General features: G+C 40.5%; 2 protein-coding genes across 4 annotated transcripts in view; both read left to right on the forward strand.

Moving 5' to 3' along the window:
• Positions 1-19,338, forward strand: LOC113130851 (constitutive coactivator of PPAR-gamma-like protein 1 homolog). 2 transcript variants are annotated; one of them, XM_026307787.2, is made up of 17 exons: positions 1-774; positions 2,196-2,442; positions 2,532-2,614; positions 5,674-5,802; positions 7,450-7,537; positions 8,880-8,968; positions 9,063-9,313; positions 10,760-10,853; positions 10,941-11,165; positions 11,387-11,558; positions 12,051-12,300; positions 12,465-12,579; positions 13,239-13,448; positions 14,513-14,711; positions 14,992-15,130; positions 15,231-15,327; positions 17,673-19,338. In XM_026307787.2, exons 1-17 carry the CDS (start codon positions 301-303, stop codon positions 17,988-17,990), a joined length of 3,180 nt encoding a protein of 1,059 aa, XP_026163572.1. In that variant the 5' UTR covers positions 1-300; the 3' UTR covers positions 17,991-19,338. The 2 variants fall into 2 exon arrangements, with proteins under 2 accessions (XP_026163572.1, XP_026163573.1); XM_026307788.2 differs by having other exon boundaries at positions 15,001-15,130.
• A 1,347-nt stretch (positions 19,339-20,685) lies between these two features.
• Positions 20,686-24,863, forward strand: part of phf2 (PHD finger protein 2) — a 31,605-nt gene continuing 27,427 nt past the window's right edge. For both annotated transcript variants that reach the window (XM_026307785.2, XM_026307786.2), the window contains exon 1: positions 20,686-21,133. In XM_026307785.2, coding sequence (XP_026163570.1) covers positions 21,036-21,133 — 98 coding nt within the window. In that variant the 5' untranslated portion in view covers positions 20,686-21,035. The remainder of the gene's footprint in view (positions 21,134-24,863) is intronic.

Below are 24,863 nucleotides of genomic sequence, written 5' to 3' on the forward strand. Positions count from 1 at the left end.
CATGCGTTCCTCCGTCGCTCCTCTCACGCCGGACAGACTCACAACCGCAGACATGGCTCCGTGAACCGACACATGGCAGCTAACAGCCATGAACCAAAAACCACAACTCACCAAAATTGGCGATGTCTAAATAGCAGCTTTATTTCGATTCTTTCGAAATTATTCCTCCTGCAGTATCCACAGCTACCAGCCGGCTGCAGGGGCACACTCCAACCTCCACCGTTTTAATTTCCTCCGGTATTCCTATTTCTTACAGTCACTCCAGTTTTTCTGTTTCCGTCTCTCTGACAGAAGCTCAACATGGGTGTTCAGGGTTTCCAGGAGTATATTGAAAAGCATTGTCCCAGCGCTGTGGTGCCGGTGGAGCTTCAGAAGCTAGCCCGGGGGTGTATGGTTGGAGGTGGTCGGCAGAGACCCCCTCAGAGTCCGCTGAGACTGCTGGTGGACGCCGAGAATTGTCTGCACCGGCTCTACGGAGGCTTTTACACCGACTGGGTGAGCGGGGGCCAGTGGAACCACATGCTGGGCTACTTGGCCGCCCTCTCCAAGGCCTGCTTCAACGGCAACATGGAGCTCCTAGTGTGCTTCAATGGCGCCCTGGAGAAAGGCCGCCTTCACGAGTGGGTCAAACGGCAGGTGAACGACAGGCAGACCGCCCAGCAGATCATCAGCCACATCCAGAACAAGGGCACCCCGCCACCCAAAGTCTGGTTCCTTCCTCCGGTGTGCATGGCCCACTCCATTCGCCTGGCGCTGCTCAGGTTCCACGTCGGGGTGAGTGAAAACTCGGCCTGACAGTGCCTGTTGAGTGGAGCCTCTCAGGTCTGCCACCGGCGGACATTAGCAGGCTCCGTGGTTAGCCTGCAGCTGCCCACAGTCAACACTGCCAACTTCACCCACTGAAAAAGCTGCGTCTACAGCCATAGTGTTTCTCAGCAATAGCAGCAGTGACACCGGCCTGCTATTTATACTTAACCCTTCTGATTTTGTGACCAGCTCAGAGTAAACACGCATGTGACTAGCACTCAGTCATGAATTCAACCAGGTGCTTGGTCCGTCCTAGCAGGGAAAAATAAGTGAGTCACTGAGAGTCCCAGCCAGCCTGAATAACGAGTTGAATCCAGATACTCAGGAAGATGCACACAGTTACTACAGTGACCTGAGGTGTCAAATGACAGAAAATTAGTTTTCAACTATTTTGATCAGGACAGAAGCAGACTCTCATTTAATTCTACATCAAGACATATATGATACAGAACAATGTGTTATTTCTTTTATGTCAGTTCTCTTGAAGTATGAAGTAAATTTACAGTAGGGTTCATGTTCAGGTCTCTTTCATTCTGATTATTTAAGAATTTTAATTTAGTGAAAGGCAGCTCTTTTGCCATATTGTATGTGATGCAAATCTTCATCCTCACTACTGCAGTTTCTTGCTGCCTGGCACTGAAGTGCTACATGAAGAGGTGCTCCACATTTATCATGACATAAGATGTGCTTCTTTTCTTTAATGTCCCAGTGTAGAACGTTGATGTGCTGACAGCAATAGCCGTGTTGTCAGCCATCACTTTACAACATTGGCATTGCCAATTTCGTCAAACCTCAGTCATATGTGCTGTGTGAGCTAGTTTTTATGAAAGGAATCCAATTTTTGCTGGTTTTCTTTATCTGCCTCTGTCTGTGGCTTCATCTGATGCCATTACCATCTCTGGTCCTGGGTCAGGGTTAGTGCTGCTGTTGCTGAGCAGCAGCCAGTTCTTGATTTCAAACTCTCATAAGTATCCGGACATAAAAGTCAGAGTCAGTTGGAGGCCACGACCCACCTCTCTCAGGCTCACCACAAGTTTTTCATTTGCTCTGATCTTCACTGAGGGGAATAACTAACTAATATAATCATACACACACAGACCTATGAAATGTTAACCGTACCAGTGTATCAAAATTTAGTTGCATTCAATGTTTTGGTTACATTTGTCACCAAATTAGTTGTGCTCTGGAGCCCTGTAAGAGCAATTGTTTTGATACATACTAAGGGTTATACTTTAAATATGTAACATGTTATGTGTCTATCCATTCAGATGTGTAGGGCTTACCCACTTACACAATCAAAACTGGGTTTTTGGTAATCCTGTTTCTGTAGCCTGGGATTTTGAGGTTTTCCAATGTGACATGTTTTTCTTGTCTCTGCCACTCCTTAGATTTTCCAGAGCATTGAGGACCACCACCTGGAAGTGATAGCCTTATGCAGGGATAATGGTATCCATGGCCTGTTGGCCTATGACTCGGACTATGCTCTGTGCAACATCCCATACTACTTCAGTGCTCATGCCCTCAAACTGAGCCGCAATGGCAAAAGCCTCACCACCAACCAGTACCTGATGCACGAAGTGGCACGGCAGCTTGATCTCAACCCAAACCGTTTTGTCATTTTCGCATCACTTTTAGGTGGGCATGACTTGACCAGACACAGCATAAATAAACTTGAGATTTCTGACAAGGCTGACTAGCACAGCTATGTTTTGTGTGTTTTACAGGAAATCACATACTGCCTGATGAAGACTTGGCTGCCTTTCACTGGAGCTTACTTGGTCCAGAGCATCCATTAGCATCTTTGAAGGTAAACAGTTCTTTTTTATTTATTTATTTATTCTTGTTTGTTTACAGTCACACAACTTATACACAGGAGTATTGTCAAAAGTTATCCTGATAATTTCCATTACACTGACCACCACCCTAATGTTGTTTTAAGGCAGCTGTTGGCATCTCTGTAGCAGTAGTAGAGACCTTTAACCCCATGCATCCATGAAAATATATTGGTGTTGTTTTCAGAACAGTGGTGGGTTGATCAAGTTTTAATGCACTTCTACTAGTCTTGCACATTAACAACATGATTCGGACTAAAGCAAAATTGTTGTGCATCGTGTACAACATGCTTAATCGTTATGGTAATGGATTCAGAATGGTTCGAGGGACATGTTTATGATATAAGATGACAGTCAAACAAGAAAAAGCATCTAGCAGATCACAAATTTAGCGTCATTAACGAAGGAACATATTCCTCTTAGTGCAACAGTGTGGTCACTGGTGTGTTTTTACTAGTTTGTTGGGCAACAATGGAGCTGCATGGCACAAAGGAACCACTTATCAGAGGTTGGATATACACACAGCGCTCGTTGCTGGGATCAGTTAATTGTATTAGTGCAAGATTTCGCATGGGGATTTTCACTGAGCTCCACCTTTTCCAAACAGGCGATAAGACCATGGAGAAAAACACAAATACAGAAAAGTTAGGTTAGTTAAGTTTGCATAGACTAAAAATGCATAGTTTCAGGGAATAGCTTTTTAGCTTGAAATGCCCATCCCTAATGTGAACAAGACCAAACAGATGAATGTTAACTCCAGGAGAGCACAGACTATCCTCTGCCCACTGCCCAAAATCAGTGGCTCCACTAAATTCCTTGTTGTTTACCTGGTGGAGGATCTTAGTTGGTCCATCAGTACCAACACCATAGCCAAGAAAGCCCAGCAGCATCTCTAGTTCCTGTGAAGGCTGAGAAAAGCCCATCTTCCATCACCCATCCTCACCACCTTCTACTTAAGGACCATAGAGAGTGTCCTGCGCAACTGCATCACTGGCTGGTGCAGGAAATGCAGGGTCATGGATCACAAGACCCTACAGCGCCTTGTGAGGACAGCAGAGAAGATCAGGGTCCCTTTTCTCTCCATACACCATGTGCTGTATCCGCAAAACCACAAGCATAATGGATGGCAACACACACACCCCTCACACACACCTTTTACCCTTCTGCCACCTGGAAAAGGGTACAGAAGCACTTCGGCCCGCACAACTTGACTGTAAGTTTCTTTGCACAAGCCAACAGATTTCTCAATATCCAAGATCTGGAATGAGACACACACCAAATCTGGACACCACTCAATTTTCAGTTCTCTCCCTTTTTTTTTTTTTTTTAAATATATTTTCCTTTTTTGTACATTTCATCTATGAAGCTGTCCTACTGCCACTGAATACCAGCGGATCTGTACCAGTGGATCTTAGACAACAGCATGGTCAGCATCTTGCCCATTCTTTATCTGCTAATTGCTCATAAATGCTGTACATTATCTATAAATTATTTATCTGCATTATGGCTGTAAAGCAGCGTGTCATGTTTACATTTCATCACATCTTTTATAAATATGTTGCACTAGCTCGTTTTGCACCTTATTCACTACAACACGTTACTGGTCGGTGCTGCACTGTCTTTGCCACACTGTACCTTTGTCTTGATGTCTAATGTAGCGTTGGCACTGTTTGTGCATTCTTAAATGTAGCTTAGGGCTCTTAGTCTAATGACTAAATATTAGATACTATATGAGTGATATTGTGTAGTGTCATGCACTGTATTCACTGTACATAGTTGAATGACAATAAAAGCCACTTGACTTGGTTTGTCGCTGTGCTTCAGTTCACTGCTTGATACTTAAAGGCCAAAAACTGCTTGTTGGACACAGTGTTCAAGGATCTTTCTAAAAAGGGAGGCTGAATTGTTGTGCTGCTAAATTATCAAAGATGCATATGAGGAGAGTGCAATGAGCTTAACCACCAGCTGTCACCAAGCTGGACATAGAGATTTGGCTAAATTGTAATGGCCAATACCGCTTACAAAAATAGGCTATTGGATCAGCGAGTCAGTCAAACATTTGGGTAACAGCAGCGCAAGATAGTTTTAGGACACAGTTTGTAAATAGTTCAGCTGTTAGCCTTTAAATGACTAGCTGTGATTAAACTGCCATCTGGTTCACATGTGAATGACACTCAACAGAACACACTGACAACTTGTGTGTTAACTGGTTTATATTGCTGGCTTTTCAGTCTTTCCCTTGCACCTCTCAGTGCTACCCATTTGTTTTTTTAGATCAGAGAATTAGAACTACTAAATTGACCCGGTTTTCATACTTACTAACTTGTTAATGACACTGGTTTAAAACCAAAGCAACCAAAGGGTGGAAAATGTAGTTGTGGCACTACTGGAAATAAGAAAAGCTAAAATGTCTGATGTGTAACAATAGGACTGAAACTATATATACTTTATATGTATACCACATAGTTCTCTGTTATTCATGTTAAAGAAATTGATTTTAGAAGTTCTATTCTGTATAGTTTTTTTTGACACATTGCCATACATTGCTAACTGTTCTCCAAAGCAATCATTTCTAAGTATTATGAAATCAAGGCCTCTTTTTTTCTTCCTTCTTGATGTCTCACTTCTAAAAGATTGTGATTTTTCTGTAATTCATGATTTTCTTCACTTTTATCACTGTCACTATGTTTTCACATTGTTAAAGAAGAAAGGTGTTTTTCAAACTGCAGCTTAATTCCTGAACCTCTGGGTTCTGGATTGATTGAGGTGGATTAATGGATTTCTGACTGCCTCCTTCTCCAGGGCAACATTAACTCAGGCTCATAGGTATTGCAGTATTTAGACTGAAATATCAAAACCCGTTCAGAGGCTGGGGAATGTATAATGTAGATTGGCAGATAAAATTGTCTTATTAGTTTCTGATCCATATTTAAAACAGAAGGTTTATTAAAATAAAATCATCATTTGAGTTCCGATTTGACCAGACAACCTACTGGCTGATCTGATGTAACTGGAATGTGTTGTCGTTCCTCAGGTGCGTGCCCACCAGCTTGTGCTCCCACCTTGTGATGTCGTAATCAAGGCGGCAGCTGACTATGTCCGCAACATCCCAGACATTAGTGACCTGGAGGCCATTGCTAAGGACGTGTTCAAGCATTCGCAGGTAGGAAAAGCAGGGCTGGACTGATGCATCAACATGGTTTTTAATGAAAAACCTGCCAGTTATTGTTGTCTGCTGGATATGATGTATATGTTGCACATTAATTTGACTGCAAACTTACAGCCCTTCCATGGAATAATTAAAGACAGGTTTGTGTTTGTCAAACTGTCTGAACAAGCTGTGGCTAGATGTGTTTAGGTACCATCACATTAAACACGGCCTTTAATATGGCAAACTTTAGGCAGTACAGAGCACTGACCAGAATTAAGCATAAATATTAGATTAAAAATGTGAATACATAACAGTGAAGACAATGCATTCAGAAAGTATTCAGATCCCCTTTTTTTCAATTTTGTTATGTTGCAACCTGATACTACAATTGTTTAAATTTCTCATTAATATATGTTCACTACCACATAAAGTTAAAAACAGAATTTTTGTATTTTTTGTGAATTTATTGAAAAGGAAAAATATTACATTTGCATAAGTATTCAAACCCTTTGCAACAATGTGAAAATTAGCTCAGGCGCCTCCCATTTCTCTTGATTTTTGCTGAGATTTTTCTCCCAGACTTGATCTTTGCTGAGATTAGAGTCTATCTGTAGTTAATTAAATTGATTTTACATAATTTGGAGAGGCACACACCTCTCTATAGAAGGACACACAGCTGGCAATGCATATCGGACCAAAAACCAAGCCGTGAGGTCAAAGGAACTGCTTGCTGAGCTCAGAGACAGGATTGTTGATAAGCACAGAGCTGGGGAGGCTACAGACAAATTTTTGCTGGACTGAAGGTTCCAAGGAACACAGTAGTTTCCATAATACTGAAATGAAATAAGTTTGGCACAACCAGGACTCTTACAAGAGCTGGTTGCCTTGCCAAATTGAGCAATTATGTGAGAAGAGCCTTAGTAAAAAAGGTGACCAAGAACCTGATGGTCACTCTGACTAAGCTCCATAGATCCTGTGTAGACAAAATTCCCAAGAAGACTCATGGCTGTACTAGCTCAAAAGGGTGCTTCTACTCAATACTGAGCACAGGGTCTGAATACTTATGACCATGTGATATTTCAGTTTTTCTTTTTTAATAAATTTGCAAAAATTTCTACATTTCTGTTTTTTTCTGTCAAGATGGGGTGCTGAGTGTACATTAATGAGAAATAAAATGAACTTTTATGATTTTGGCAAATGGCTGCAATGACACAAAGAGTGAAAAATTTAAAGGGGTCTGAATACTTTCCGTACCCACTGTATGTGTTGCTCTGGAATGTGGAAAAACTGATAACATGACCTAATCATAGTGTTTGTAGTATAATCATGCCTTATACCAGAGTCTCAATTTCCTTTTTCCAATTAAAACAAAAAATAAAAAAATTCTTTGTTTCCTCGAAAAAATAGCATCCTAAAGAAAACCAGCAGAGTGTGCACTGGATTAGGAAGGGTAAAATGGCTATCCTGAAGAGAAAAGGTTATATATTTGTGCATAATTTGTCATTTTGACTTGGGAAGCATAGTTTGAAAGACAGTTGTGTAACCATCATTAAATTATAGAAAGGAAAGTAAGCTTTTGCATGTTTTTCTTATGTAGACAAATAATTAACCTGCTTTTTGCTTATGCACTTTCTAACTTTTTCATTGTTCTTCTTTCAGTCATGCACTGACAAAGTCATCCGCTTCAAAAGGGCGGTAGAGTACTACTCACAGGCCAGCAAACCCCCCCATTTCCCAACACCATTATGTGAGTTTCTGAATACCACTGGAAATATATCAGCAGCACTCTGTTGTGGGTACATTGAACTATAAATTAAATAACTGATGATGTTGCAGGACTTTCAGGGCTGTATAGTCCCTGGTGAGTGTCCAGGCCATAGACCCTTTTATCCCATCAGCAGTAAACTCTGTTCAGACTTCTTTTTTATCAGAAGTTTCTTTAGAAAATTATATAATGTTAATAACAATAAATATTTAAGTAACATGCATGAATAAGATAAATAAATAATCTATATTTATGTATATATCATAGAGGTCATGAGTCCACCCACTTCCCTTTTGGTGATTTAAATATTGAATCCCTGCAGTAAATTTTGACAGCAAATAATCCATTTAAATATGTTTTTTTAGAATGAGATCTATAATTTTTCAAGGCTGATATACAAGCTTGCTGTAGATATATTAGTATAGGTTGACTAATAGGTAACAAATGTGAGTACAGAATGTCACACTAAGTTTGAGGTAGTTTACCAGTTTGTCCACCTGTGAGGACTGACAGGTTGGGCTTTTTAAAGTGTCAAAGGCTGCCCTCAGTATGAATGTTGTTAAACAAACCTGGGAAATACATATCAAAATTGCGGTTCCAGTTTATCTTTGTTAAAACAGTTAGCAGCATTATTCCAAATATCAAATTTGGCATTCACCTCAAAATTTCAGTATTAGTCAAACTGTATATTAAATTTATTGGAAAAAGCTTACAAAGTATTCACCTTTTCCTTTAGGCCTGCAGACTGTTCTCTTTTATATTTTGGCCCCTTTGGGGCAGTGGAATGCAGCACTTTCTTGCTAGAAAACATTTTCTTATGTAAGCATCCAACAGATATGGAACATCATTACCATTATTTGGAGTCCACCTTATGAATATAAGTCCAATATTCCCTCTTTTAGCTCTGTTTTTGATCTCTGGCTCCTTATAGCTGCTAAATGCTCCACTGTTTTTATTGGCTAGTCTCTAACTTTCTCTGTGTGCTGTTTGCAGCTTAGTGAGGTTTTCAGGTTTTTTTTTTTTTTCAGTAATACAACAGTAGAAACAGAAAATGGACCAGACAGCTGAACAATGAACTGAAGCTTGCAAATAGCCAGGTGATAATTCTCTGTAGGTTAATCACAACTAGAGATATGTTTCACATTATCATTCTTCCTTTTTATATTATATCACCCATAACTGCTTTAAACTAACCTCGATGTTGGAAAACACACAAACTCCAAAAACAAATATTGACATGACCCCTCTGTTCACTGCAGCTCTGCACACCATGTCCAGCCGTTTGTGAAACTATATGCTGAAGGTCATTGTGTCTGTTTCACAGTCAGACCAAAACACACGGCGATGCCTGCAGCAGTACCATCTGCAATAATGCTCGACATTCCACAGGTGCCGCTGCCTGAAAAACCTGAGGTAAGACTGTCAAATACACTGAACAGCATTGAAGGACTGCACATGGCTCAGCTTCCTGAGAATAATGTGGTGATGTTTTCCTCTTGGCCTTCAGGTCCAGCACTCATACCCAGAGCCTCTGACGGAGCACAGCCTGGCTCCGGACTCAGGGGAGAAAGGCCTCCCAGAGCAGAACAGCTTCAGCAACAATCCTCATGAAGGGAAGCACACACCGCTGTATGAGAGGTCCTCTCCCATCAACCCGGGCCTGGCTGGCAGCCCCAACCACACAGAGGCTGCTTTCTTCAATGCCTCCTCCACATCCTCCTCCTCTGAAAATGACGAGAGCTCAGGCTCAACTGCCAAGTGAGTTCAACACAGCCAGTTCTCTCTGTTACCGTCTCCATTCAGGGAGAAGCTGGTTTCTGTTCTCACACTTTGAGAGCCCATCAGTTTGTCATGTACACTGTTCCATACACACCAGGCCTTTTCTGTTTCTGTTAAGTAGCTGGTGTATACCATGAACCCTGTCATATTATGTCAGACATTTCAGCTGTGGTTTATTCCACAGGCCAGACCTTTACCGTGCTGTCAGTTTCACTCTTTTTGTAATTACCTTTCTTAACAGTGATAATATATTGTTCCTGATAAGTCAAGTATGTGTACACTTAAAGTTTATCAGGAAATAGTTTCTTGTTTCTTGTCTTTTAGCAGATTTAAAGAGGACACTCCTAAAGTAATGGGCGTTTCTTGCTGCAAGTGTAAACAGTAGCACACAGTAGTTGAACTGCAGGGTTGTATATAGGCACCGGTGATTAATTTATTTTTATTCACTGCTCAGTATGTGGCTCCTATGTTCAGATACCCAGAGGACCTTGGTTTTAGTTGGTTGGTTGGTTGGCACAGAGGAATGTCATTAAGAGTTCACCTTTTTATTTGGTTAAATTCAATCCACAACAATTTCAGACAACCTCTGTTTTTGCAGAGACTCATGTGCCTTTATCATGAAATGTGTTTCTCATCTACAACAAGATGTCCCTTTCAGAACTGTGTTAGAACACCTTTAGACCTGCGCAGCATCCACATTGTGACTCAAAGTGGGATGAACATAGAAAGGAGCATCAGGTAGCTGTAACTGGCTTTAATATTTAGGAGATTAATGAAATAAGCCAGTGGACAGTGGCAGTAACAATACGGCCATGCATGGGGCTTAGTAACCTCAAGATGTTACTGTAGACCTTAAACTGTGCTTCTCAGATCTAAATATCTGCTTGGAATCCAAATTATTAGTTGACTCTTAATTAACCAACTGACTGAATTGTATGTTTTTCAAGTAAATTTTCCAAGCTCAATGAAGGGCTTTTGCCTGTTTTTGTCTTATGTGCAAATTGAGTGTCTTGAGTTTTCAGGCAAAACAAACATTTTAATACATTTTTACATTTTTTGTCCACTAAATTACCATACAGGAAAGTAGCTGGTAGTTTAATCTATCATGAAAATATTCATTACCTGTTTTCCATCTGTTTACATAAATTTTGTAGAGTTAATCTTATTTTGAAGAACTGTAGGCTCCCCAAAGGACACTGTTAGTTTTTAATTTTCCCTGAAAACCTGTCTAGTACAGCTTCAAGAAACAGAATATAGCATGCTCTCAAAGACTGTCAAATAGCTATTATATGTTTCAAGCAAATTATCATTTTTATTTTCCTGTTTATATATTCTAGCATTATTTTCAGTTGTAGTACACTGCCAGGCAAATGATCAAATATTTGTCTCTCTGCTTTTGTGTTTTATATGTGTGCATTTTTTAAGTCATGTTAATGACCATAAAAGAGGATGGGAGAAGGATGGACATACTTCTCATTCTGAAAGCACACCAGAGGGAGACCTGGGAGCCCAAACAAAAGTGAGCTGACCAACAGGATTACCACACATTGGACCTGAATGAGAAAGCTTACCAGGTTTCTGAATTGACTGTCTCATGTGTCCTCAGGCTGATACATCTGTGGCCTCTGCCACGATCCCAGGGTCACTGCAGGCTACAGGTCTTCACAGCATAAATGCCCGGATCCCCTCACTTCTCTCCATGCCCACCAGGAACCACATGGATATCACTACCCCACCACTCCCTGCTGTGGCCCCCGAGGTTCTGCGGGTGGCTGAGTATAGACACAAGGGGGGCCTTATGTACCCCTACATCTACCACATTCTCACAAAGGTCAGGTCATCTAGACTGCTTCTGGTTATGTTGCGGTTGAAGCTGCTTGTAGTTTAGTTGTACTGTTTTTTCTTTATGATTGTTTTGAGTACAGATGGAGATGTAACAAAATGTATATACTAAGGAAGAATTCACATATCGATAGGCATATTTATGGGTAGGATCTGAAGTGAGGGGTTTGTGTCATTGTGCATTATTTAGGTAACATTGTCTCTCTGCAGGGTGAGATCAAACTATCTGTCACCATTGAAGATGAAGCAAACAATGACCTACCCTCAGCAGTGCAGCTGTTTCGGCCTATCCGTCAATATGTTTACGGAGTACTCTTCAGCCTGGCAGAGGCCAGGAAGAAGGCTGAGAGACTCGCCATGAGGAAGAACTGTCTGCCTGAATGTGAGTCCTGTGCTTAGAAAGCTCCTTGATGTCACTGTGTCACGTCCACCAATGTTTCTAGGGCTGTCTTTATGTATAAGTGTTTCGGAGCTGGAAATTAGTCCTAACTGGCCAAAAATTCTGTTACCAGGAGACTGTATTCAGGAAGAGATAAACAGCATGTGCACCTTATAGATAGATGTTTATTGATTAAACTGTTCTCATTTAACAGACAACTGTTCACCAGAATAACTGACTTTGTGCAGTCTGCTGGAACCATGTTGTAACAATTTTCATATAATGTTTCTTTGGGGGTGTGCTATTATTAGCTTACCATGTAAAGAGTAAGTAGCTAAATGTTATAAGATTGATTTATTTTAGCATAATGTTTTTGCACACTGGATTGGCGTCAAAGTAATAAATACTCATTAACTCTCCTAGTCCTACTATGGTACAGAATTGTTTTTAGTCACAGATACATTTTAATACATTATTTATCTTTTTCTCTCCCAGATGCACATGTCATGGTCAAAGAGTGGGCCGCCTACAAAGGCAAGTCTCCCCACACACCAGAGCTGGTCGAGGCTCTGCCCTTCAGGGAGTGGACCTGCCCCAACTTGAAGAAGCTGTGGTTGGGGAAGGCTGTGGAGGACAAGAACCGCAGGATGAGGGCTTTCCTGGCCTGCATGCGCTCAGACACTCCCGCTATGTTGAACCCTGCCAATGTCCCAACACCTCTCTTGGTGCTCTGCTGTGTCTTGCGGTTAGTGAGACTTCTGAAACATTATGTAGACAGTACATAGATTTCACTGTTTATGCGAGAAGAGCCTAGTGTGCAGTAAAGTGAAAGGCTGTGGGGATTATTAAGTCAGTGCTAATCGGTTCCAGGTATTTATAACACTGTTAACTTTCTGTGTTTTGCTTCAGGTTTATGTTACATTGGCCAGGAGTAAGAATTTTGCGTCGTAACGAACTTGACGCTTTCCTAGCCCAAGCACTTTCTCCTAAACTTTATGAACCTGACCAGCTGCAGGACCTGAAGGTGATTTTGTAGTGTTTATCGTATGAGGAGTGTCCGAGAAACACACACCAACCATGAATGACCAGCTGTCAGTCACAAAAGTGCTTTGTACCCTCTCTGAAATTCACAGTGATGACAATTGGCTAACCCTTCCTGTTAGATTTCATGTTGTTTTGTTTTTTTTTTTGTTCTCTGGACACTCGTCATATCTTGCAGACAACACAACATGCTTTGACAGACTTTTTGTTTATCCAAGCATGTTCCTGAAGTTGTAGCTTTGCAGTAAAAGATGAAATTGTAGAGCTTTGAGGCGTTCTCATATCATGTGTGGATGGTTTATCAACGATCATGTCTCACACGTTCAAAACATCCCAATTGGTCTTTGTAGTTTAAACCATCCACACTAGCTGTGTGCCTTGGTCCTTGTGGTCTGTCTGTGTCTAGCTCTTTCAGCCTGTCTGCCCTTTTCCTTGTCAGAACCCATAGGTTGTGTCTGCTGGCTTTTTGTGTTGGCTGGATTAAGTTGTCCACAGCTGTATTTTGGCAGCCAGGAGTGAATGGGCTGCTTACGCTTGCTCTGTGCCCTGCTTTGCACTTCATTAATCTGAATGCTCAGGAGAGCTGTTAGAGGCACATCCTTTTACCAGTCTTTCCATCTGAACCATGTTTCTTTTTCACAGATTGACAACCTGGACGCTCGGGGAGTCCAGCTGGCTGCTCTGTTCATGAGCGGAGTGGACATGGCTCTGTTTGCCAACGACGCGTGTGGGCAGCCTATACCCTGGGAGCACTGCTGTCCATGGGTGTACTTTGACGGAAAGCTCCTTCAGAGTAAACTCATCATGGCAAACAGGGAGAAGGCGCAGCTCATTGACCTCTGTGATGGTCAGGTAGATCATGGTCTCCTTCTGCCTCCATCCCACACCCTCTTCTTTGTGTGTTTGTAGTCTAGATAAATCTTACACTTTTAGACTATCACTCCAGCGTGTGTCCAGATCCTGTAAAGTACACACAGCTGTCAGATTTTTCATTTCAAAAAACTGTCAAATGGTTTAAGGTACTGTCAGTTCATCTGATGTGTGCTTTGCATACCAAAGTTCAAAATCAGTTTTTAATTGGCTAGATATTGCAGTTTTAGATTGTACAAAAGGCTATTTAACGCTTGACTTTTAAACGCCTATTTAGCCTGATTTAATTTATATATATTTTTTATTTTATTCTCACAAACCATGCGACATGCATTTGTCATTGACTTAGATTGACATTGACACACACTAGTTCATTAACTGAGAGGAACACAAGGAACTGAGAAGTCGCTTATTAGGTAAAATGCTTACAATTTTGTTTGCCTGTAGGAAGTTTATATTTAGCAGTAATTAAAGTGTTCATTAGTTTTGTGTCACAGTGATCTAGTGTGCAGTGTGGATGATACCCATCTGTTTGCAATGCATTCTCTGTGCATTTACACCTGCACTACCAAGAAGATACAGGCATACAAGGTGGTATTTGGTTATTATCTATTATCTATTAGTAGTGACAAAAAAATACAGATATTTCCCCTTCATTTGCCTCAAATTACACTTACAGTAGAAGCACAGCAGCTGGTCTAATGTAGCACAGTAACACTGTGAAATAAGGGAGACACTTTTTACAGACAGTAGTCTGATATTGAATAGAAACATTCTAGCTGAAGATGCTGAGGCTAACAACCTTACTTACTATACTGAAAATGTGATGCATTAAGGCAAATAAACAGAAGTGGTGTTCATGAAAAAATACCATGGCAAAGCAAAATATTTAGTAAGACTAATCTGTGTGTGAGTAAAACATGCTGTTCCCTCTTTGTCTGAAATAAAATGTAGCTTTTGGGTTGTAGTTGTTAGTAATAAATGTTACCTCTAGCACTTTTTAGCCCGCTGTTCATTTCACTGTGGTTTTGATTCTTTGTCTTCAGTCCGAATTGGTTGCCAAGGTGGAGAAGATGCGTCAGAGTATCTTGGAAGGTCTCAACTTCACTCGTCCACCTCACCCTCCTGTGTTCCCCCTACCGCCACCTCCACCTCCTCACGGGATGCCTTTCTATCACCCCACCAGTTCCTTCTACCCCCTGCCTCCAGTGATGCCTCCTCATGGGAGAGGCAGGGGGATGCCTGGTCAGTACAACCACAAATGGCAACAGACCATGAACATTTGTTTCCATACTTAAGCCATTCAAGTGGTTTTACATTTCGAAGTTCAAGACAATGTCCTTAAACACACCCTTCGTAAATCATTGAAGGATTTTGTATTTTTGTTGTATAATAGCGCAAACATCGAGGTAAACCAGAGAATGGTGTACTATATATGCATATAGATACATGTGCACACATTAAAAAATAATGATTAAAAAAATTAATTAATTAATTAACACCATTTGCTTTTTGTCGTTCTGAGGACTTCAAGGAATCTCATCACAGGGAGGGAAGCTGGAGATCGCTGGTACTGTGGTGGGTCAGTGGGCTGGAAACCGACGCAGCAGAGGAAGAGGGGGCTTCCCTGTCCAGGTGGTGTCTGTTGGCGGACCAAATAGAGGGTAAGAGCAAAAAGACAACTGTATGCCTTGTGTACTTGGCTATCAGTTGCCTCTAAAATTTTATTTGTAAACTATGTGGACTTTTTCCTCTGTTCTGTAGTCGTCCAAGAGGAGTTATATCCACACCTGTCATAAGGACGTTTGGTCGAGGAGGCAGATACCATACTCGAGCCTTTAGGAGTCAGGGAGCATACCAGGTAAGTTAGTGATTGCTCACTGCCACATTTATTAGTACTTGGAGTTGTGGTTAATTACACAAAGGCTGGGAGTGTAAGTTTTCCTCCGCTTTTAAGTGATTAAAACTATCCATCCATCCATTATCCATTACCCGCTTTATTCCTTAACCAGGGTCACAGGGATCTGCTGGAGCCCATTCCAGCTCTCTTTTGGGTGAATAAAACTACTTCAGTGTCTATTGCACATTTAAACTCTAGAGAGACTGAAAAATACACATCAAAATCCATGTTTCATGGCTTGGTCTTCAAACGGGTGCTCCTGTGCACACTGAATCGGATTTTGCTTTGTGTAATAATTCATCTGGTTTATACTGGTCATTAAGAAAATCCTTTTTTTTTCCAACAAACAAAAATCTAGAGGCCATGTTCTGTACAGCAGTGTGTTCTGAAGTGTATATGAAGGTGATGGGAGAGAGGGAGGAGGGGGTGGGTTGCACTGTGTAGGTTTATTTTAATAGCCAGCATAAACAGGAGGATAAATTCCAGCAAGCAAAGCTGTTACAGTGTTGAGATGAGCAACAGAGTTTTATTCTGAGACTCACAGAAAATGGTGACTAAGAAAACTGTCATGTAGTTCACTTCTTAAATGTCATGTTATGTTAATATAATGAATTTCATTCTGAGAGGGCAAAGGGGCCAAGTGAGAGACTAAATATAGTAAATTCAAAGTATGAAACTGACATCAGATATGTTGCTAGTTGACATTAATAACACCTTCTGTGGCAGCTTGTCACTGGAGGTATTCTTTCTGATTAAAAAAAAATAAATTTGCACTTTAACATGTGGTCTAATAAGGTCTGAAAAAGTTACAAAAGTCAGTCTTAGTCTTGTAAGGTTGCTCCTAGTAATATCTCCATATTGCTTCTGAAGTCTAAATTCAGTGTCACATTAATGTCAAGACTACAGCAGCAAAGGTAAATATACACAGTGTTACTAAACCAGGAAACACAGAATGAGCCGATTTTTAAAATGTTAAGGAGAATGAGCTTATGTCATGAGCCATCTAAAAAGTAAATTTAAAAGGAGGGGGGAAAAAAGAAAATCTGGTACAGCTAGCTGCAATGGTCATCCTTTCATTTTCAGTGTTTGGCAGCATGAATAAAATATAAATATCCAGCAAAATGCTTTACATACAGCATTCCTAACTTAACATCTTTGTCTTCTGAGCTTGTGCAGTCTGGCACTGTAACGTAGGCAGAAAAATTTGTCCAATAAATACAAACATGTACAAGGGAATTTACTGACCCTCAGTGGTTGTTAATTAAGGAGTTGTAAAATAGAAGTAAAAATCCATCACTGATGTGGCCTATTAGTGACCTCAAACATATTTTCCCACTGAGCTAGCTGTTATTCAGTAGTACAACTACTCCCTCTTGTGCATCAGGTGCCAAATATCACTTGAGCATTGAGGCCCTTTCTGTAACAATCCCATCTGAATAATAATGTACAATTCAGGACATGTCATTTGCAATATCCCAGTCACTGTGGAGTGCTGCTGTAGTGGGCCATAGATGCTGTCCACAGTAAAAAGCTCATGGAAAGTGTCCAAAATAGAATGAAGTAATCTCTTGCAAAGCACAGAAGTGGTTAGCAATGTAATGACAGTCTGCCCAATAGATTTTGTAATTTTCTTGGAGGAACAGTTTGGGGGTGAGGGAGTTGGTCCAGGAATATCCCCCAGAAGAGTTTAAGGGAACAATTCCCACATTTCATTTTAATGTAACGTGTCTATCGGTAGTCAAAGAACGTATGGGCAATGCTGCTGTAGCTGAAATATAATTCAATTCAATTCAATTTTATTTGTATAGCGCCAAATCACAATACAAATCATCTCAAGGCACTTTACAAAAACTAAAACTAAAAACCCAACAATTCCCTTATGAGCAAGCACTTGGCGACAGTGGAGAGGAAAAACTCCTCAAAATTCCTCAATAACTGTAAAGACAACAGTCTGTGGTTTTTTAGGAATGTGGGATATCCCATCAGTTGTGAGGCTTCACCATAGACTCTATATGTGCTTCACAGAGATCAAAATACAGCTGTTGCTCTTTTTTGTTTAATTATAGTGCAACAGCACAGTACACAACCATTGAGTTAGCTTTTAGCATTGGAGGAGTGGAAACTGAACAGCCTCTCAGCAGTTCTTTGTGCTGTTTAAAGATGCTTTATTTCACTACTAATTAACTTGTGAATGACTCTCCAGTCTTGGTTTGTTAGCTGGACTTTCAGCACATTCTCTCCACATGATCCTCACAGTCGCAGTCCATGGCATCACTTTAAAATCCTTTCTGTTTGTCCTTTTGTAGCAGAGCAAGCCCACTCATAAGCCTGCTCAGACACCTGGACAGGATGCATTGAAGGAGAAAAAGAAGCCCCAGCCAGAGGAGAAGAAATGCTGTCCTGCACCCGACAGCTCAGCCACAGAGAATGGCGTGGAGGACAAAGAGCAAGACCAGCCAAACGGAGATGAAGAGGAATGCAGGGCTCTCATCCAACCTGATAGTGCCTTTAGCAGTGACTCCAAGATGTGCAATACTAATCCTCACTTAAATGCACTAAATGTAGACAGCAGCTGCCATAGAGACGAGGGTCTGGAGGCCGCCGTCTTAAAAAAAGAAGCATAAGCCTATTTTTCTAGAGAGGATGAAGGATGAAAGATGGAGCAGGGTTAGGAATGTCTGAACATTTAGAAAGCCTACAGTCACTGTACATTTTTCCTCTCAGACAAAGAACTGAGATGAAATTGGAATCCCTCTCAGTAAAAACATGATCTGTATGACATACTGCTAGTTTAAGGAGTCGTTCACTCCCGCATCACCAAGATTTCTGTTTTTATCAGAATGATACTTCTCTGTTTGATTTGAATATTAAGGCTTTAGAAAGCTTTAATTTGGAAATACTTTAAGTTCTTATAGGCTGACACTCTTCCAATATGTGGTGCCATGGACTCACCATAGTATGGTTATTGGTTTGATGTCATGGTAACTGCTTGTTGAAACATAAAAAACAACGAAAGAATAAAGCAACATGTCCGCCTTCGGTCACCTCCTTGAGTTTGGTTCATATTTAAATAACTCTGTCCATTAGTTTAGATGAGCTTTGTGCAGGTTCAGTCACTTAGCTGTAACATTTCAAGAAACGGCGCTAAAATCAGGATCAGAACATCAAATTCTGATACTCAGCTTGGTTTCTTGAGCTGGGTTACATAGAGCTGTAATTTTACTGCTTGAACAAAAACCTGCATGGTTCGCAGTTTAACAGGTGTGTAGTTAATATGCATGTTGTCCTTTTTCTTCCATCAGTACACGTACTGTGCCCATTTGCAAATTAACAACATGGCTAATATCAGCGACAGCCTATAAACAATGTTAACTGTTAGTAAACAATTTGTTCTGACATTGAATTTTTTGTGATATTGACCTCCGTTGCATTTCATTTAAAAAAAGGACATTATCTAGCCACTTTGAAATTGTGTATTCGTACTATATTGTTATCTGTTGCTGTTTTCTGCGTTAGTCACATATCCGAAGAAAAAAAAAAACTCACATAAAAAGCTTTGATCAAAATAGCCCCTTTTGTAGCTAAAAGTAACGTGCTCAACCTTCTAATGAAGACTTTAGCTGTCAGTCAGTTTCCAGTTTTGGGATTTACTTTAGTGTTTTTACACTCACACTACTTATTCACCAAAATCCTCATTTAACATTTCTACTTAATTCTCCTTAAGGTTTTCATCTTTCATTAGTGATCAACGAAAGTGTATTCTTCCAGTGTTCCCCCCACCCCCACCCCACCCCCACGCAAAAGCTGAATAGGTTACCTTCTATGTAAGCAGATCCGAGTTTCTTCCTAACTCATGGATTGTAAAAGAATGAACTGCTGTCAGGTGTGATTGATTGTTGATGGATTGTGGTGTGCTGTATTTGAAGGCAACTTAGCTACAATGCTTAATAAAACTATATTCTTTTAGTACAAGCTGGTTGTTTTATTAATTTATCTGGCATGCTGACCTTAATGTTTCACCTGTTTTCTATTCACTGACTGACCTTCATATTTAAAACCTTATTTTCATTTTAAAGGCAGCAGAGTGTGAAAATCTGCTAAATATTAACAGCCTATTAAGGTTTTGCTCTCTTCAAACAACAAAAACAAAATACATTTTCAAATGATTCTGATTTTAAAAAAAAGACTCAACATGCTTTACAAAGAACTTACTGCATCTGATTTACATTTTTAAGAAAGAAAAATTCTTGATAACACAGTGTTTGTACAGAGCTTTCAACCATGTTACACTGTCTTCTTCAGCAGATGGAATTTGATCGGCTGTCAGTTTGCTTAATAACAGCTCCACCTCCATGATGGTTGAAAGCTCTGGAAAAACATTGGCTTAAGCTTTAAATTATGTTATTAAAGGAAAAAAATATGTATTTGTGTTAATAGTTATTGTAGCTTATGTTTCTATAGTGTTTCATGTCATAATAATCAAGACTCTAAATCACATTACAATATTAATAATGACCTGCAGCAGTACTGATCACTAATATAAACAAATGCATTTCATAAAAAAACATTGACTAATGTAAATTTTAAAACCAATCTGTTATTTTTTTATTGACAAATCTATTTAACACTTTGTCTATACCAAACGCATGTTTTCTAAAGACTATGAATTTAAAACATTAAATTGCATTTTATTTATTCATATAACACTTCTTTATTCTGTATATGTCTATCATGGTCCAAATGTTGTTTCAAAGCATTTGTGGAGAATACTTAATCCTTTTTATTATTTATTCTTTAAATGTATTTATCTTTTTGTCTGCACATTTTGTTACATATTTAATATTCAGTATAAAATCTGCCTCATAATCACCCTGTAAGAAACTCATGTATTCTAATAATAACCAAAATAAACTTATAAACTTACATATTGTCCAAACATTACTAACCAAAAATATTTTTGTTTAAAAAAATGACACAACATTTTGAATACATGTAATGTATTACATGCGTATTAAAATACTGAAGTTGTTTATGTGCTATTTATCACTGCTATTAAGGAATGATGTAATAACTAAGAATTGCATATGGTGACTAAAAAGGCGATCTTTCCATTTTGATTGCTCAGTTGAGGCTGATAACAAAGCTGTTACTCAGTCTGTGTTGGATGGAGGCTGCTGCATCCTTATGTTCTGTGGGAAAAACATACACACACACACACACACACAACCACATCCTGATAGCGACAATGTCTATGGATCCGGACATTCATTCATTTGATTTGAGCTCTGTCGAGTTAAACCTGCTCCCTGACGTAACTTTCGCATGTATTTATTTATTTATTTCGCGACGACATCGAGGCAACATTTTTCTTCTGGCTCCTAACATGACCGCCTCGGTGCCGCACAGTCACCAGGGGGCACGCACATAGTAATAATAATAATAATGCATTTCAGAAAAGCCTGCTACGACGAGGCTCCGTCGTCTTCACCGCCCCGTATGAACGCAAAACGCGGCGGTTCTGTGATGGAGATGTGCGCTTAGGTTCATGTGTCCGGCGGGACTGCCCCTGGCTTTTTTTCTGGGGAAGATCATATTGGATCATATTGTTTGCAGGACGTTGTTCCTCCTGCAGCCCCCCCAGTCTATCCCGACGTAGTTGTGAATTGAACATGGCGACTGTACCAGTATATTGCATCTGCAGATTACCTTACGACGTGACCCAGTTTATGATCGAGTGCGATGCTTGCAAGGACTGGTTCCACGGCAGGTAAGGCCCGATTCTTCGCCGCGGTGCTTTTTGTGACGGTTTTGCATTTGTGGAAAACAAACAAAAATGGCGAGGTCTCGCTGCGTTTGACAGCTTTGTGGCTCCGAGTCGCCCGTCTACATCTGAAGAGAGGCCGCTTGGAGAAGAAGAAGAAGGCGGAGTTAAATATAGCTGAGCAGGGTTGTGACATTTTTTCGCGAATAACACAAAACAGCTTGCTCTTATGAAAAGATAGGGTGCTTTATAGAGTGATTTCGGTGCGGGCACTGTCTGTTAATTGCACTTGGTGGCTATCTGACATCCCCGCATAGCCCCAAACTCGCGGTAAGTGTACTGAGGGACGGCAGCGGGAGAAGCCTCGGCTCACTCGCCGCTTCTCTCGTTCCCCCTCTCTTCCCAACCGCGTCCGGGCAGCTATTAGTCCCTTATTCTCCGTCAACACTGTCACATTGTGGCTGCTCTCCTGGTTTTGAGCGAGTGCTTTTTACGGGGCACGGCTGAAAATCACGACCGAGTCTGATGAGCTCAGCCCCGCGCAGCCTTCCTGCCAGGCAGCAGCTATGGCTGACAATAGCCTTGCTGGCTGTCTCAGGCTTCGGCGGGGCAAAGAATGAAATTATTAACATCCAGTGAGCTGCCCTGACATTACTTTGAGCTATAGGTGATCTCAGGTTTGTTTCACTGTGATTAAACGGAATACGTATCGTCCCCCCGCTCCCCCTCCCCATACCCCCCATCACTTTCTCCGCCGCGCATAAGCTGTAATGATCTCCGCCAAATCCCATGTTATCATCATGTTATATTTTCCCTCCCGTCCTTGTACTACTGTTACGCACGCATGTCCCTGCACCCGTCTTTGTTTTGGCATGTTTCACGCTGTTCGGCTGCACTCGGGGTGTCTTTGTTGGGAACCGATCGTTTGTTAATCGTGTTTCTTTTGGCGAACAAGCCTTTCACAGCAATGGACAGTATTTACGCGCCTGAACGTTAACCCTTTATGCTCCCCCGCCTCTTCCCCCGGCTGCGCGCTGTGCACCTTTATCACGTTAGGTAGCAATGAATTAAACGGGTAAGCCTCAGCATGAAGCCAAATAACCACCAGCATATAATCAGGAAAAGAAGGATTTATGTGTATAATCTGTATGTTACCATATTTAAATAACCTAGGTCGGGTTGATGCTGTTTACTAACTATATTATAAATACACTGGAAATACTGTTTAAAGTGCTTATTTCTCCCTGGTTAAAAAGGGAGAAACTGTATTTTGGAACCACTACTGTCCATGCCTGCTTATGAGGAAATCCTGTCATTCAGGCTCCTGAGCTGGACCTCAATTAAGGCATCATAAAGTGTGACTTGGTGAGGAAATTTACTGTCACATGCAGAGAAATAACAGCATTATAATAGCTGTGCGAGTTTAGAGTAAAACAGTAAGATTTTATTGGACTTCATATTGCGTTCTAAAGAAATGGATTCATGGCACTTTGGTTCTGAACTGTCATTGTGTTAGAGCCATCATATTTACAGTGGTGTCATTGCGGACAAATGAACCCTGGGGCCTCGTATGTGTGGTATGATGCACCACATCTCACTGTCCACAGCTATGTAAACGTTCTGCTTGTGATGAGCTTCATATACAGTACATTTACCTTGGATGTGGCAAAGAGCCGTAGTTTATTGTATGCTGTTATCTGTTAGTACTACGTGGCAAGAGGAAATAATTAGTGGTAATTATATTGTCAAGCTATAAAATTACCAGGTTGATAGGTTGCTTGGTGTGGACATATAATTACACTACCAGCGTGATGTAATAACACCAGTATCAGTGCTGGTATGTAGTGAGGATGCATGTTTGTTCAGTGCCAACTTCTAAGTTTGAGTCACCTTGGTTAGCTCCATGTTTTAGTCAGCACAGCGCCCAGGAGAGGGCTTTTAAGATGCTGTGTGCAGTTCATGTGTCCCTGTTGTTGATAAGGAAACATTTGAAATACTAACTGCACTTCAAACCACAATGTCTTGTTTTTTATTTCTGTATATTTCTGTTTTATTCCATGTTAAACGAACTACATAACACATAAGTCAGCTATAGAGTTTTTTTCTAAAACTGCAATACTTTTATATTAATTATATTGTATTATATTATTGAATTAAATTGGGATGGCACAGTAGTTTTCACTGTTGCCTCACAGCAAGAAGGTTCTGGGTTCAAATTCAGTTCGACGCTGTGGGTTTTCTGTGGGCACTCTGGCTTTCTTCGACAGTCCAAAGACTGTGACAAAGTTATGAGGACAAAGTTAGAGTCACTAACCTGCCAACACCAACCTGCATGTCTTTGATGATGTATGATAATGTATTCTATGCACGGTACTGCGCTAGTAATATTTCATGAGAGCTGTAGTTTTGTTCTTTGAATACAAACAAATAGGCCTACATCATAAACTATGTTAAACTAATGGGCTGAATCTGAAATAGCTGAAGAGAGCTGGGATAGGTTCCAGCAGATCCCTGTGACCCCAAATAGGAATTAGTGGGAATAGATAATGAATGGATGGATGGAGGTGGATAATATGGGTAGAAAACTCCAGGAAGATGTTTCAGTTTTTAGGGAAGACATAAAATAAAGGATTTTGACTGTTTGCAATGAGTCATAAAACATTTTTTTTTTCATCCACATATTTTTTAAGTTTTTACACATTGAGCATAAAAATATTGCAGTGTAAAGGACAGAAAATTGAAATAAAAAGTGAAATATGGCAGATTTAGCATGCTATTGGGATGCGCATTAAGCATATGTTTCATTTGTAATTCTAGCTTCCACAGAAATTCTTACAAATAGCAGGAGATGAAAACATCAGATTTGATTTGACTGATGAGAAAACTCCTTGAATTAAAACCTGAAACAAGTATACAGTATATGTCTAACTTGTATCATGTTGTCTACCATTGCAGATTTGACTGGCACACTTTTAATCATCTTGTTGTACCCTCCTCTTCTGTGTTTGAATGGCACCTGACTGGAGAATTTGTTCCACCAGCAGTTATCTTACTGCACCCCCCAGTGTTCACATTGCAGATTAACTTGTCTTTTCTTTTGCTAATTTTCTGAAAATTCTGTAATGTTCCTGTATTTGCATGGAACCCTGGCTGTAGTGTAACAGCAGCTGGTACTGCGATGCCGGTAATCTGCTGTCTAGCATCACTGCACAGTTGCAGTGGCTGCATATAAGATTATCATCTCACTGAAGCATATGTTTTTAGTTACGGTTGGTATGTCAGTGTTCACAATGTCATTTTTCTGTTTTGGTCTGCAGTAGGTGAGGAACTTTACCTGATACTCATTTGGAAATTGGATTTATTGAAGCAAATTTCTTTGTTTGAAAATGCTTCTTATAAAGCATGAATCTCTTGTCTCAGAATATTTTTGTAGTGCTGCGTCTTCTTGCTACCACTGTTGTATCTGGTTACTGCCTACAACCATATTTCTCCCACACTGGACACATGGAAACCTCACCAAGCTCCTGATGACACTTGGTGCTGGGCAGGTAGTCCCTTGTGCAACTGCCATCTTCAGCTCTCTGCACAAATGTTCTGTGGTGCCTAGATCTTTGACTGGGCCACTGGAGGAACTGCAGTGTTATCTTAGCTGTTTGCTTCAGGTCAAAATAAGGACCTGACTGACAGAGAGCTACTGAGATGGTCGTCCTTCCAGCAGATTCCCCATCTCTGCAAA

Source organism: Mastacembelus armatus, chromosome 5 (genome assembly GCF_900324485.2).
Source record: "Mastacembelus armatus chromosome 5, fMasArm1.2, whole genome shotgun sequence".
Classification (NCBI taxonomy): domain Eukaryota; kingdom Metazoa; phylum Chordata; class Actinopteri; order Synbranchiformes; family Mastacembelidae; genus Mastacembelus; species Mastacembelus armatus.

Bases quoted from the DNA above. Each gene is read 5' to 3' on its own strand.
- LOC113130851 (XM_026307787.2), top strand. From the start codon at position 301: ATGGGTGTTCAGGGTTTCCAGGAGTATATTGAAAAGCATTGTCCCAGC. The intron at 2,443-2,531 runs GTGGGCATGACT...TGTGTTTTACAG, and splicing joins CATTTTCGCATCACTTTTAG to GAAATCACATACTGCCTGAT. The intron at 9,314-10,759 runs GTGAGTTCAACA...GCATTTTTTAAG, and splicing joins AGCTCAGGCTCAACTGCCAA to TCATGTTAATGACCATAAAA.